The 15,316-nt window shown below is 38.7% G+C and overlaps 1 protein-coding gene across 2 annotated transcripts; it reads left to right on the top strand.

The window, feature by feature from the left end:
- Positions 1 to 232: 232 nt before the first annotated feature.
- Positions 233 to 13,870, top strand: gopc (golgi-associated PDZ and coiled-coil motif containing). 2 transcript variants are annotated; one of them, XM_063902166.1, is made up of 9 exons: positions 233 to 726; positions 2,426 to 2,590; positions 4,116 to 4,139; positions 5,774 to 5,949; positions 7,353 to 7,518; positions 7,597 to 7,692; positions 9,532 to 9,696; positions 9,788 to 9,953; positions 10,578 to 13,870. In XM_063902166.1, exons 1-9 carry the CDS (start codon positions 466 to 468, stop codon positions 10,691 to 10,693), a joined length of 1,335 nt encoding a protein of 444 aa, XP_063758236.1. In that variant the 5' UTR covers positions 233 to 465; the 3' UTR covers positions 10,694 to 13,870. The 2 variants fall into 2 exon arrangements, with proteins under 2 accessions (XP_063758236.1, XP_063758238.1); XM_063902168.1 differs by lacking the exon at positions 4,116 to 4,139.
- The last annotated feature ends 1,446 nt before the right edge of the window (positions 13,871 to 15,316 follow it).

Below are 15,316 nucleotides of genomic sequence, written 5' to 3' on the forward strand. Positions count from 1 at the left end.
ATGTATCACGTGCAAGACCACCTCATATATGAATAAAGTTTTTTTTTAAATGTGTTTTATTGTTTTAGGTCTGATATACTGTATATATTATGTTGCATTGTTGGAGGAGCTTGGGATTTTCGTTGACATTTCTACAATGTAGCTTCTGTGCACATAGAGATAGTAGATTTTGCACTCTGTTATCCACTACTTGTCCTTGCAAAGAGGCAGACAGTAGTACTTGCATCACAGATACAATCGTCAGCCTGATGTGGAACTTCCTGGTCAGGAAGAGCTTTTCCCGATAACCAGACAACGCTATTTGTCAGACTTCTCTTCGCTAACCCAATACACAACCTAGCCATTGGGTTTCGGCGTTATTTCGACTGTTATCTTGCAGTGGTCAACAGGGAGGTGGGTGTTTTAAGGTTAATAACACTCAAGAGTTAGCGTGTAAGCTAACGTTAGCTCTGTTGTGCTCTAGCTATGTCCGCCTCGGCTGGATGCTCCCCGGTGGGTCAGAGCTCGGGCCTCGGCACCGGGATGACCATGTTTCGCTGGCTAGAAGTGCTGGAGAAAGAGTTTGACAAGGCCTTTGTGGACGTGGATCTGCTGCTCGGAGAAATAGACCCAGATCAAGTGGATATTACGTACGAGGGTCGGCAGAAGATGACCAGCCTGAGCTCCTGTTTTGCTCAGCTCTGTCACAAAACCCAGACGGTTTTTCAACTGAACCATAAACTAGAGGTTAGTAACTGCATTGAAACCTAAACATGAGTTGTAACGTTAATAATCAATCAACTGCCGAGACCGAAAACGGATAGGTGCCTACGTCATACCTCTCATTCTTGTCTTGTGGCAACGTTATGCCATCTTGTCATGTGAACATCCTCAGTGCTAAACACTTAAATAAAAATATAACTTTTATTAAGGGTGTTTAACTGCCACTGTCCACAGGCACATTTCGAGCTGTAACGATTGGTCGAATAATCGATAAGTCGGCAGACAGATAATATTGACTTAATAAGCTGTTTAAAGTGCTACACATGTATGAAAATGCTGATTTATCCTCTAAAAGGTCATGTTTGTGCTTTTCTCTAATACATGGAATGTTTAAGTAAATATCTTTGTGTTTTGTACGGACAAAACAAGACATTTAAAGACATCCTCTTGGGATGGACATTTTCCAGTATTTTCAGACATTTTATTAAACATATAGAAAGATTTATTGATTAATCTAATAAACTATCAAGGTAATGTTTGATAATGAAAACAATCATACATTCAGTTTCTCTGGCAGATACTGTGTTAAACTGGAAATAGAACAACACGTTTTAGGCAGCTGTTATTGTTGTGATAAACATATAGTTCTGATATATCAGCACACTGAACTAGCCAGATGTAGATTTATGACACACAAACTACAGATCTACATTACAGAGATAAGAATCCGATTTACAAAAACACACACATCCTAGATCATTGTATACGGAAGGTTTTCAACAACATGTATTACTGTTCTTGGGGTATCACAAGACATTCTAAACATCCGGATGAAAACTCCACTCCTCACACATTTGAACCTGCCTCTGTTTTCCAAAGCCAAACCTGTGACGCACAACATCTCCTCGCTGAATTTGTTCAAGAAGAGAAGCATAAATCAACAATGGAATGATGGACACACTGGTAGAAAGAACTTTATAATGAACCGTAAAGAGTGCGTTATACCCTGCTTCAAGGATGTGAGTTCCTGAGAAGCAATGTTTAATCAAGCAATAAAATCAACTGCACTGCAGCACGTTTCTGAGAATTGATCAACAAAAATGTATTTAGTACAAGAGAATAAAAAACTGTGTTAATAAACTAAAGGTGAATGTGTATAGTTATTGAGGTTAATTACTTCTTTTGCTATTTTATGAATAGTTAACAAACAACTTCTTGGCATACAATGAACTATTATTTTCTGCTAAGTAACTAAAGGTATTAAATAAATGTAGTGAAGTAAAAATACACAATTTACCTCTGAATTTTAGGAAAGTAGAAGTACAATGTAACACAAAATTGAATTACTCAAGTAAAGTACAAGTACCTCAAAATTGTACTTACATACAGTACTTGAGTAAATGTACTTATTTACTTTACACCACTGCACATAGAAGCTTTAGGCATTCACCAGTGCGGTATTGACTGACGTATTTTATGCTGTAGAACAAAATGTGAAAATCTCTTTCGCTTATTTTAACTTCAGGATAAAAAACAAACACCTCAAAAAAACAGTTGACTTCGACACCAGTGGACAGGAAGTGCTAAATGCTAAGTCATATCCTGGTTTTAGTACTCATTCCTGCACCAGTGTTTACTCTGACCTGACATATCTGACTCTGATATCCTAACCCCCTTTTCCTTCTCTCTTGCTTCTATCCAACCCCCTACCCCCCTGCTCCAGGCTCAGCTGGTGGACCTGCGCTCTGAGCTGACGGATTCGAAGGCGGAGAGGAAAGTGATAGAGAGGGAGGTCCATGACCAGCTGCTGCAGCTCCACGCTCTGCAGCTGCAGCTCCATGCCAAGCAGGGCCAGGCGGAGGACTCGGACTCCATCAAAGACAGACTGGTAAGATGCCTTTGATAGAGACACTATTGATTCCGACATGCACGGAGGGAGAGGATATTATTAGATCAAACAAAGGTTCATGTGGCTGCCGTATTTTGTGTGGAACCACTACTGGAATCTACAGGGCAGACCTTATTAAATCAACATATAAACACAGTATAAGTCTGTCTCACATTCAACCAAGTGGATTTATCCAAGTTGGTTGTTGGTTTTTGAGGTTACACTTGGAGGAGGTGTGAAAAATCATGTAATCTCATCTAGAGAAAAAACCACACCTGCGCTCTGACAATAACCTCTTTAATATCAATACAGGAGAATAATAAAAGGTTTGATTAAAATTCACATTTAAACTCTCTTCTTTTTATTTAGTTTCTAACTGTATATCCCATGTTGTATGTCAGGTGTAAATATAAACACCAGATATACTTAAAGACATCTGGTTTAATAGATATTTTTGAACCATTACCCCATGTCTAAAGAAATACCAAACAAATTAAATCAATAATAAAAATACTTAATTTATTCTGAGGAATATTGTTTTTTTTACTGTAACTTTATTTTAAAATGAAATAAATAGTAGTAAAACTGTGCACATTGTACTACAACATACAGTATAACATCAATATTGCAATGATATACAGTGGTGTACGATGTAAAAGAAATGCTTTATTTAGAAATATATTTAATAATAAATGACTAAATTATAAATGATAGATCATAACACCCTGTCTGTATAAAAGTTTAGATCTATAACGAACAACAAGAACTGTATTAGGGGAAAAATACCATCACAACAACACAATTAGAGTACACATATTAAATCATCTTTCTGTAAATATTGAACGCACAAATGCTTATGTTCTCTTTGTGTAAACATGATCACCATAAATCTGCACAACAGTGTTCTTTTCTCCAGATATCTTCCCCACCACAGAGCTTTAAATGCTCTTACATCTTGATATTTATTAAAAGGAATATGCAAATCAAACTGTGGGTTCGGTACATCCATATCTTGTGCAGTTTAGAATGTCTATCATACTGGAAATGTTGGAGTTTAAAAAATAACTAATACTAATATAATTCCTTCACTAATTGAGATGATCATTAATAGCTTACAAAGACCCTCAACATTCGTGCTAACATGGTTCCTCGCGACAGCCGACAAAATTTAGACCAGCCTGTTGCTAAGCTAATAGCTAATTCACGGTGTCGGTAAAACAGTGATGATGTCAGCATCAGCATTTAGGAGGTTTTTTTTTAAATCATTGATGCAGTAACCTTAATGACCAGTGTAGCTGCTGCTGCTGCTTTGGTGCTTTTATACTCACTTCCTGTTGCTTCATACTCACTTCCTGTTGCTTCGTCTGCAATAGCCAATGCTTCAATTACTGGGACTGCTTTAATTCCTTTTCTTCCTACTTAGGCATATTGCCACCTGTTTTAATGGTTAACTTGCAATCTATGCTTCCTGAAATTAATATTTTTCTAATCTATATTCTTCCTGTTCTTCCTCTGCCTCTGAAAGCCTGCAGCTACATTGGATGAGATGGTAAGTCTGTGTATGGGTTTTATTTGCGGGAAGTGGATTTTTTTATAAATAAGTGATAAGGATTGCATATAGATTTTGCAGAGCTACACTTGATGCAAGTAGTGATTCAATGATTCTTAAAGGCAGGGGTAAAAGGATTTCTTGAATTATAGCTGACTTCACATCGCCAGGCATTCAGTTATCAATGAAAATACAGGAAGAAGCCATCATACTGAATTCAGCCGTACACATCTATTGAAACACCAATTAACCTGACTGCCTTGGCGCTGGAATAGAGTTGGTAACAAGACTTTATTCCCCCCCAATTTGACTTGTTATGGTCATACAGGGAGCCTGGTATTAAGGTTATAAGAGGTTGGCGAATATGTCTCAACATATGGCCTCTAACATGGCCATAAACCATTCGAATCAACCATCAATAATTCACATACAATCACAAGAGATCTGAAAGTCAATATCATTTCATTACAAATTGGGTTGATGACTCTTTTATTTTAATCGTTTTCTAAAAGATTAAAAAAGACCAGTTTGTTCTCAGGATGAAACATAAGGGTCCTTTTCTTCTCAGCAAACCCCTTTTCCTTCCTTTCAAAAGTAAAAAGAAAATCCTCACAAGAGCACAGCGTATCTGACCAGGCGTTTCACATTCAGCGCTTTATTTGTACCACTGCAATAAAATGTAATAAAAAAAGCTGCTACCATTTCCATCCTGCATCTGAGTTCTTGGTTTCCTGCCTCGTGCTTGTATCAATATTTTCTCACACTCTGGTATCAGGACGCTTCTATTAGCTTTACCATGCATCGTCTGCTTTGTGTATTCTAAATATTCTTCCTTTCGCTCAAGCTTACTACTTAAATGTCTGGAACACAACGCTACAGAAATATGATTTTTTTCAAGTACATGCAGTGGAAATGGTTTCAGTTGTCTGTGTTGCCTTCTTTTTCCTGATCTGCTAATGGAGACTTTCTTTGGATGGAAATGATAAAAAAACCAACAAAAAGATCCAGTTTCTTTCAATTACTTCAGACTAACGGTTTTTTAAGGAAGGAAATCATCTCTAAAGAGAACTATTCACCGTCCTGTTCAGCGTTGTATTGGCCTGAACTCATTTTAGACACTACTCGTACTACTCTCGGGTTCATAAAGCAGCCAAAAATATTAAAAGAATATTAAACTCATTTTTTTACTACATTTTTAACTACTTTTTCAGATGTGTTTTTTGCTTTTTACTCTCAATTTTGGATAAAATATCAGCTTGTTATAACACATTTTGAATACATTACCTGTAAGCTTTTATTAAAAGTGTAAATGCAGATAAATGGAATCTGAACAAGGGTGTAGTAAAAAAAAACAAACAGAGATCCCAGTGTTTACCAGGACATTTAGCCAAACTCTAACTGTCATAACTAAATCCTGACGTTAAAATGTACAGTGATATTACTGGATCCAATTACTTTTCTTTTGTGATTCATATTTTACTCACAGAAAGCATTCAGCCTAATCTGAATGTGAGTGGGGTCTTGAAATTCCTCAACAAATATATTGGTTCGATTTATCTCCCATGTTCTGTGTATAAATAAACTGGTATGACGAAAAACTCTCATCGTGTTAATTTATGATCTGCTTGTTTTAGGAACACGAGCTGGAGGTCAGCAAGAAGGATAAGCTAGCGGAGGCGCGGCTGGAGGCAGAGATGAGGCTGTTCAAGAAGGAAAACGAGGCTCTGCGCAGACACATGGCCGTGCTGCAGGCCGAGGTGTACGGAGCCAGACTGGCAGCTAAATACCTGGACAAGGAGCTTGCTGGCAGGTGAGCAGCAGAGGGGGTCAATGGTTTGCTAATAAGATACTACGTCATAATGGAACAACTGAGGACTTAAACCAGCTCAAACTACTGAAGGGGACTTCATTTGCACAATCTGCTTTTCTATTCACGGCCATTGGAATATGCTCCCAGCTGAGCCTTAAATCTGCACTTTTGTGTAAATATCTTTATTGATTTTCTCCGTTTCTTTCTACAAAACCAAGTTATACAGAGCATGTTTATTCGGTTCAAATTCAAGTAATGACACACATGCTGACAAATCTAAATCTCCCTTTCCATCCCACCCACCCACCCACACCCCCCCCATTAACTCATTGAGTTCCAGGTTACAGAGTACATTAACAATAAAGAAATATGGAAAATAATCTGATATTATTGTATGTTCTAAATAAGTGCAATGGGAAAATGAAAACAAGAAAAAACTGTAATAAAGACTAAAGTAATGATAATAATAATTATTATTATAAAATAGATTCTGCAAGACCTACACTCTTTTTATGGTGCAAACAAATAGTCTTGAACAACCAGTTTTCCCAACATTACTTTAACTGTAATTCATTATATGTTTTTAATGATCTGTAGTTAAAAACAGGAGTAACTTAAACAATAATGGTTGACGGAGCACCCTTCACACCTCCATCTCTGAAGTTGTGGGGTTGTTGGGGTTTTGTATCTCGCTCAAGGATTCACCAACATGTTGACAGCAGAGGCTGGAGGACCTTTCTATTGGATGACCACATACCTCCTGACCCACAGCCGCACACATGACCCAGTCTTTAAAACTTTGGACCAAAGTGGCCAATAAGATTGAACTGATCCAAGTTCACATTAAATTAGTGAAAATATATTGTGTTGATATTGTAATTAACACGATTCATTGTATAATTGATTGACAGCACTCGTTTAAAATTCTAGGATTTACTTGTATTTTGAGAAGAGATAAAACTCGTGTGGTGTTGTGATAAAGAAATGCATGACAAACTGGTAAGAGAAATCTAAAGGTTTTTTTGATTTCATTATCGGCATTATATCTGACTATTATCTTTTATTAACTTGAAGAAACTGGAAAGTGGTTAAGCAAAATGCCTTTCCTCAGTTTTCACCACACGTAGTAAAATAGACCCGAATGAATAAGATAAGATAAGAAGTACTTTATTGATCCCAATTTGATCCCAAATAAACAACTCAATATGCAAACATCAAAGCAAAGAAAATAGCATTAAAAAAGTAGAAAATATACATGTTAGAATAAAAAAGTACAGTAAACAAAATATAAAGCAGGATGTTATATATACATTAAGTATGTAAGGAATGGAATACTACATTGAATATGAATGTAATATGAATGGACTGCATCACACAGCATCATCTCTTGATCTGTGTTCCAGGGTGCAGCAGATCCAGTTACTGGGCCGGGACATGAAGGGGCCGGCACACGACAAGCTGTGGAACCAGCTGGAGGCGGAGATCCACCTGCACCGCCACAAGACCGTCATCCGTGCCTGTAGGGGGCGCAACGATCCCAAGAAACCTCTGCACTCTCCTGTGGGGCATGTGAGTGTAAAACTACAAAGCACTCTGTGGATACCTTTAGCTCTGCTTCCAAAGCTTAATGTGTTGATGTGATTACAGGATCCAGACATGTTGAAGAAGACTCAGGGGGTAGGCCCCATCAGGAAGGTGGTGCTGGCCAAAGACGACCATGAGGGGCTCGGGATCTCCATCACAGTAAGAACTCACAGCTGTTCTCCTTCCTGAAGACGGCTATGACAGTGGGCCACTTATGGAGTGGTGCTGTGATGATGTATTATTGTAGGCAAACCCAGAAGTTGCTAGGGCTCCTCGATGAAAAGCAATGGGAATTTTCTAGGGATGCACCGATACATCGGTGAGACATCGGCCGATGTTAGCCCTATTTACCACCATCAGCACATCGGTAAAATAATGTGACATCACCGATGGCAGTCGCCGATGTTTATGTTTTGCTACGATACCGGGAGAAGTCGCATTAGCATCGTTATTTTTAAGTCTGACGGACCAAATCTTAAATCAGGGCATCATTTTGAAGGATTAGAACAGTGACTGTGGGTCTGCCGTAACTTTAAAGTCATTCGGAGGGGGGGGGGGGGGTGTCGTGTCTCCTCTCCTCTCTTCTCCTCTCCTCTCCTCTCCTCTCCTCTCCTCTCCTCTCCTCTCCTCTCCTCTGTGAGGAGATGCTGCCGCATGCTGCAGGACTTCCGCCCCGTGTAGCGGGTGTCTGGAGGATCGGTAAATTAAATCCATCATTCAGTGTTCTTGGGAGGCCGTCGTTTATATTTGTGACTTTGTTATACTTGCTGCTACCCCCGTTAACTTCCACAAACTTACTATGGCTCGCTCAACCTCTCTCTCGCTCTTACACATGCACACAGGTATCCCCCACTCTCTCTCTTAAAGGGACAGGCTGCCTTATGCTACTATTACAGTTTGAATAGTAAAACATCGGCCATCGGCAAAAAAATGCTATTCTTAACATCGGCCGACATTTTTGCAATCGGTGCATCCCTAGAATTTTCCATTGGATTTTGGAATATAGCAAAAGCTAACCTCTATGGCAAACAGCACTTACTGTTCAACAGGATAATCTCAGTAAATGAACACCATTTTTAGTGTTTTGAAAGAAGCTTAAACTATATCGCGGTCACACCGCAAAGCTAAAGGCGGCCAAAATTCAGCGTGATGATTTTTAGCAGTCCTATTTAGCCACTAGTTAGCGACCGCTTTTTATGAGAGGTATAAGACATTCACCAGTGGGGTATTTACTGACATATTTTACGATAATCTCTTCAGCTTGTGTTAACCACGGATATTATTTCAGGCATTGTATCACAAATGTGTTCAAAAACACTGAAGGGAACCAGAAGCTGTAAAATGCTAAGTCATCTCCGGGTTTTAGGACTCATTCCTGAAACACTCTCTATTTATACTCTATGTTTGTTGCCAATAAATGCAAACACAGAAAAAACTGAAACATTGACTTTAATTAAATGTATTATGCCAACAAATGTCACATAGCAGTATTAGGTTAGTTGAAAGCAATAATATTAAGTTCAAACTAAAATGATTAGGTTCAACTTAATATTATTCCTTTCAACTAACCTAATACAGTTATGTGACATTTGTTTGCATAATACATTTAATTAAGGTCAATGTTTTTTGAGGTAGCAGGGAATAATAACAAAAGCCTCTGGAAGATTGGAGGGAAGCTGTCCTTTCGTAATGACATGTGCTTTAAAATCAGGAAGTATGACGTCCTCTAAGCAGCTAGCTAAGGATCTTAAAATGTAGAGAATATAACTCCTGCTGTATAAAGGTGCTTTTAAACAGTTTCATGATGGCTTGATTACTGTTACAATTTTAGTGGTATAGCAGGTCCTGGATGATATACTTCTTAGTCAGCAGGATAAAAAAGAGAAAGGGAAAATTGACTTGGCATGACAAGTGCATCCCCTACAGAGATCGCCATAAAATCATCTAATAAGAGAACTTTTTAGTTGAGTTTAACCCTGGTTTCTCTCCTCTCCTCAGGGGGGGAAGGAGCACGGTGTTCCTATTCTCATTTCTGAGATCCATCCCACTCAGCCTGCAGACAGATGCGGAGGTCTGCACGTGGGAGACGCCATCCTCGCCGTCAACAGCATCAACCTGCGAGACGCCAAACACAAGGAGGCCGTCACCATCCTGTCCCAGCAGGTAACACAGCACACACACATGTAGACACACTGCAACACACACACATACCCTCTCCGTGCTCACTGGATGTGTGTGTCTGTGTGTGTGTCAGCGGGGGCAGATAGAGTTCGAGGTGGTGTACGTGGCCCCGGAGGTGGACAGCGACGATGAGAACGTTGAGTATGAAGACGACAGTGGACATCGCTACCGCCTTTACCTGGACGAGCTGGAGGACAGCAGCACGGCGCCGCCTAGCAACAACGCCGCCTCACTACAGGGTCAGTCTTCATTTCCAATTCACACAAAACATTTTTTAAAGCATGCATTTGTGGTGTCACACATGTCGTCATCCTAAAATTAGCTTTGGGCAAATCTGTGTGAATTTCAAAGCGAATTACTCGTTAGCTTTATTCTACTTTGCACAATAAAAACAAGTAACAGTCACAGTGAGTTTCCCTGTATGTAGCAGCAGTTATTCTTCTCCAAAAGGAGACACTAAACAGCATTTTATGCTACAACATACTTCCACTTTACAACATTTCGGAAGTACTTTAATATCTACAACAGTTACTTTTTACCTATTATTTACTTTTTATTTATGATGCATAATAACCGTCTTCAGTGCTCCCACATCGGCCCAATTCCAATCAGGCCCCACTTCCTGTCCATTTTGGAAGTGGGTCCACCACATTAAGAGCCATCCCATGCCAATTGTCGGTCAGCATTGGTCCTGGGTTAAAGAGGACATATTCTGCAAATATACAAATTCACAAGAGAAAAGATCTCAATAATACACAATATAAGGAAATATTGAATAAATTGCTACAATACACACTCTCAGGAGCTTTAAAACGGTGCACTTGATTTGACTCAATATACATCTGAATGTAACCCCCCTGCAGCTCTGGAGAAGATGACCCTGAGCAACGGAGCAGAGAACGGAGACACCGGGCTCTCCAGCGAGACGACTTCAGAGGAAACCCCTTCAAAGCCTCCGGAGAGCGACGGCTCCTCGTAGAGGCTCGCCGTGGCCGACGGTATTTGGAGATAAAAAGAAGAGTGGGGGCGGATAATGCCTCTCACAGAACTGAATCAAAGAATTCTGCGACACACCTTGGGACGAGGGAAAATGGTTTTGTTTTCCCTTTTTCCTCTGGGTGTTCAGGAAAGGGGGGGCATGTGGCAATGATAGGGGTAAACGTACACATTTTTAGAGGCTAAATATGTAGAGGAGGGAGGGATGCTGAGTCATGTTCGACTTTTTTCTGAATATTTTATTAAGATCCTGATTGATATTGACAGGAAGTACATGGTGGAGGCTCAGTGACACGAGGGAAGAAGTTACTGAAATTGAGAATCCGTTGTTGAGAAACACCTGTAGAGTGTTTTCTTCTGTTTGTTTATTTCCTTATCTGTTCTGGACAAAAGTAGGAGAAGACCGGGAACATATCTTGGACAAGAAATGAATAAATATTTTTAAAGTATGTTGACAACAGATGTAATTCTAGCTAAAGCTTTCCAGGCTCTTTCACATGAGATGTTCAATCAGATTGAAAACAACCCTGTGAAATAAATATCAGAAGGAGAAATGCTGTAGAATGTTGCTGATACGGTTTGTTTTTAAACACTTTAAAACGAGGCAGAAAGGCAGAGACTGTTGAATAATGTACCCAGGGTTTAAGTCACATGCATAAACATCAGAACACTAACTGTTTTCCATATAAAAGCGCCTCCAAACCCTGTCCACAGCTGCTGCCTTCGTCTGTCTTATTGTTTAGACATTCTATAGGTTTCCTTTTAAGGGATCGTTTGGTTGTTTTGAAGTGGGGGTGTATAAGCGTCTTATCCATGGTTTGTTCTACAGTAGATACAATCAGTTTAGAGGGCTACTTTAAAAACCTATCCAACTGATCAGAGTTTCACAGTATAACCGTTACTTTTGGATTACCATAATATCAAATGCAATGTCAATAAATAAATAAAAGAAGAAATATCAGTAAGACGTTTTTTTACTTAATTGTATTTTAAGACAACAGAACACTCTGTGATATGAAGATATTCATGAATGAAAATGTGTCCTCTTTTTATACACATTTGATATAGCATATAGGATAGACTTGCAGAATAGAATAGTTGTTTTAGTTTAATATTAATAAGAATACTGAAAGTAGCCTAATGAAGCCCCAAAATAACATGCAGGCTATATTACCTTTCATTGTATGCATTGTATTAATTCTATGTCTTGTAATATATTATGTAATGTATTGTAACGTTGTAATCCTGCGAGTAAGCCCCATTATTGTTTTTAAGTAACAGTAATCTAATACAGTTGTTTTTACTCTACTTGAATACAGCTGCCTTTTTTGTATCCTGGTTCATCCTGAATACACCTAAATAAACGTAAACGTTGACTTACATTAAATGTATTATGTCAACACATTTCACGCAGCTGAATTAGGTTAGTTGAAAGCAAAAATATTAAGTTGAAGTTTATTTTAATATTATTGCTTTCAACTAACCTCGCACAGTTATGTGAACTCTATTGACATAATACATTTAATGTAAGTCAACGTTTCACAATAACAGAAACAGGTTAGAACAGCAACTCCAGTGTAATGAAGGCAAATTACAGTTTCTTATTACTGCGTCTATAGATAAGGACTTCATATCCCCTTTGGAAAGAGCTGTCTGACAGCTAAATAAAATATGCGTACACCTAACCAGGCTTGGGGAGTGACAGCTTACAGGGAACAGGATAACCCATTTAGGATAAAATGGTCACTATTCCCTTACAATTCCATTTTCTAAGGTCACATTGTTCTGTTGTCGAACATAAACCACTTAAAAACATCTTATTAGCATTTATTTTGTCTGTTGTTTATTTGCATTGCATTTGGTATTGAGATAATCCAAAAGGTAAGATTGTTTTTAACATGTATTTAGTAATTGTAATGGAATACAGTTCTAAAGTAACACTGATATTATTCTTTTAGGTGATGAAAATATGTTTGCTTCTGCCCGTCCTCAACCGTACATCATTAGCTTCCTTGAAGTATCTCCTGTCTGCTTCTCCTAACATCTACTGTACAGATAAGTTCCTCATGCAGCCGCTTTAAACCAACACAACTGTCCCTTTAACCGCCCTGTTGTTTCCCAAATCCCAGTTCTTCATGTTCCTGCTTCAGGGAGTCCTTGCCAGCATTTAGCCAAACAATCAAAACTATGCTACACGCATTTGAGGCTAAACTATCTTCATCTTTATCTACACTCAAAAAAACTGAGACGTTGACTTGAATTGAATGTTATGTCAACAAATTTCACATAACTGTATCAGGTTAGTTGAACCTAATATTTGTTATTTAAACTTAATATTGTTGCTTTCAACAACCTATACAGTTATGTGAAATCTGTTGACATAACATTTAATTCAAGTCAACGTCTCAGTTTCTTCAGTGTAGATATTTTAAGTTTAGGCAGCAAAGACCCTCAGAAAGACACTAATTCACCTTCTTCCTGGTATCATGTTTTATTTATTATCTGGTGACTGTAGGGTAGATGTTCCAGTGAGCTGTTATTATGCTTTAACTTTGTTCCATCACTAACATATATCATTTGATGTTGAATATACAGGGGTGGGCACAGTAACACATGTATAGAGTGGAATTACATTTACATTTACAGTACTCTACTCAAGCCACTTGAGTATTTTCACTTAATCCTACGTCATACTTTTACTTCACTACATTTTGCAGGCAAATGTTCTACTTTTCTCTCCACTACATTTTTTTTACAGACTCAGTTACTAGCTATATTCCAAATTTAGATTATAAATACACAATTTAAATCAACTGATAAATTACTATATAATATTTAAGGTAAAGCTAGCCAGTATTTTACAAGGAAATTCAAATAACGCCCACTTTTACCAAGTGGAACATCGAAGGGATGAACACATTAATGCATCAATAATTATAAAACAACAATTTAAAATAATGTACTTTTGGTTTTAGATGTATGTTTTGATTCTAATACTTGTACTACATTATTGTGCCCATCTCTATCTTTATGTAGTCGTTCTGTTCCCTTATTGCTTTGTGGATTCAAAGTCTTCACTCATATCATTTGCATCTTTTTAAGTAATGTATTCATGTCCCACAATCTGTTGAGCATTTAAATAAAGTTTGATTCCAATTTGGTTATTTTGTAGGACATTTTGAGTGTTATTTTGATAGTATAAACTTTGTTTTAAACTCTCTGGAGGTGGGGATTGTATGCAGAACGAAACTCATATTATTCACCAGAAATACAGTGGGGCAAAAAAGTATTTAGTCAGCCACCAATTGTGCAAGTTCTCCCGTTTAAAAAGATGAGAGAGGCCTGTAATTTTTATCATAGGTATACCTCAACTATGAGAGACAAAATGAGAAAAAAAAATCCAGGAAATCACATTGTAGGATTTTTAATGAATTTATTTCAAATGATTGTGGAAAATAAGTATTTGGTCAATAACAAAAGTTCATCTCAATACTTTGTTATATACGCTTTGTTGGCAATGACAGAGGTCAAACGTTTTCTGTAAGTCTTCACAAGGTTTTCACACACTGTTGCTGGTATTTTGGCCCATTCCTCCATGCAGATCTCCTCTAAAGCAGTGATGTTTTAGGGCTGTCGCTGGGCAACACGGACTTTCAACTCCCTCCAAAGACTTTCTATGGGGTTGAGATCTGGAGACTGGCTAGGCCACTCCAGGACCTTGAAATGCTTCTTACGAAGCCACTCCTTCGTTGCCCTGGCGGTGTGTTTGGGATCATTGTCATGCTGAAAGACCCAGCCACGCTTCATCTTCAGTGCCCTTGCTGATGGAAGGAGGTTTTCACTCAAAATCTCACGATACATGGCCCCATTCATTCTTTCCTTTACACGGATCAGTCGTCCTGGTCCCTTTGCAGAAAAACAGCCCCAAAGCATGATGTTTCCACCCCCATGCTTCACAGTAGGTATGGTGTTCTTTGGATGCAACTCTGCATTCTTTCTCCTCCAAACACGACGAGTTGAGTTTTTACCAAAAAGTTCTATTTTGGTTTCATCTGACCATATGACATTCTCCCAATCCTCTTCTGGATCATCCAAATGCCCTCTAGCAAACTTCAGAAGGGCCTGGACATGTACTGGCTTAAGCAGGGGGACACGTCTGGAACTGCAGGATTTAAGTCCCTGGCGGCGTAGTGTGTTACTGATGGTAGCCTTTGTTACTTTGGTCCCAGCTCTCTGCAGGTCATTCACTAGGTCCCCCCGTGTGGTTCTGGGATTTTTGCTCACCGTTCGTGTGATCATTTTGACCCCACGGGGTGAGATCTTGCGTGGAGCCCCAGATGGAGGGAGATTAGCAGTGGTCTTGTATGTCTTCCATTTTCTAATAATTGCTCCCACAGTTGATTTCTTCACACCAAGCTGCTTACCTATTGCAGATTCAGTTTTCCCAGCCTGGTGCAGGTCTACAATTTAGTCTCTGGTCTCCTTAGACAGCTCTTTGGTCTTGGCCATAGTGGAGTTTGGAGTATGACTGTTTGAGGTTGTGGACAGGTGTCTTTTATACTGATAACGAGTTCAAAAAGGTGCCATTAATACAGGTAACGAGTGG

Source organism: Eleginops maclovinus, chromosome 15 (assembly GCF_036324505.1).
Source record: "Eleginops maclovinus isolate JMC-PN-2008 ecotype Puerto Natales chromosome 15, JC_Emac_rtc_rv5, whole genome shotgun sequence".
Lineage (NCBI taxonomy): Eukaryota > Metazoa > Chordata > Actinopteri > Perciformes > Eleginopidae > Eleginops > Eleginops maclovinus.

Excerpts from the sequence above, each read along its gene's own strand:
- gopc (XM_063902166.1), top strand. The coding sequence starts at position 466 with ATGTCCGCCTCGGCTGGATGCTCCCCGGTGGGTCAGAGCTCGGGCCTC. Across the intron at positions 5,950-7,352 it reads GACAAGGAGCTTGCTGGCAG|GGTGCAGCAGATCCAGTTAC; the intron begins GTGAGCAGCAGA and ends TCTGTGTTCCAG. Across the intron at positions 9,697-9,787 it reads TCACCATCCTGTCCCAGCAG|CGGGGGCAGATAGAGTTCGA; the intron begins GTAACACAGCAC and ends TGTGTGTGTCAG.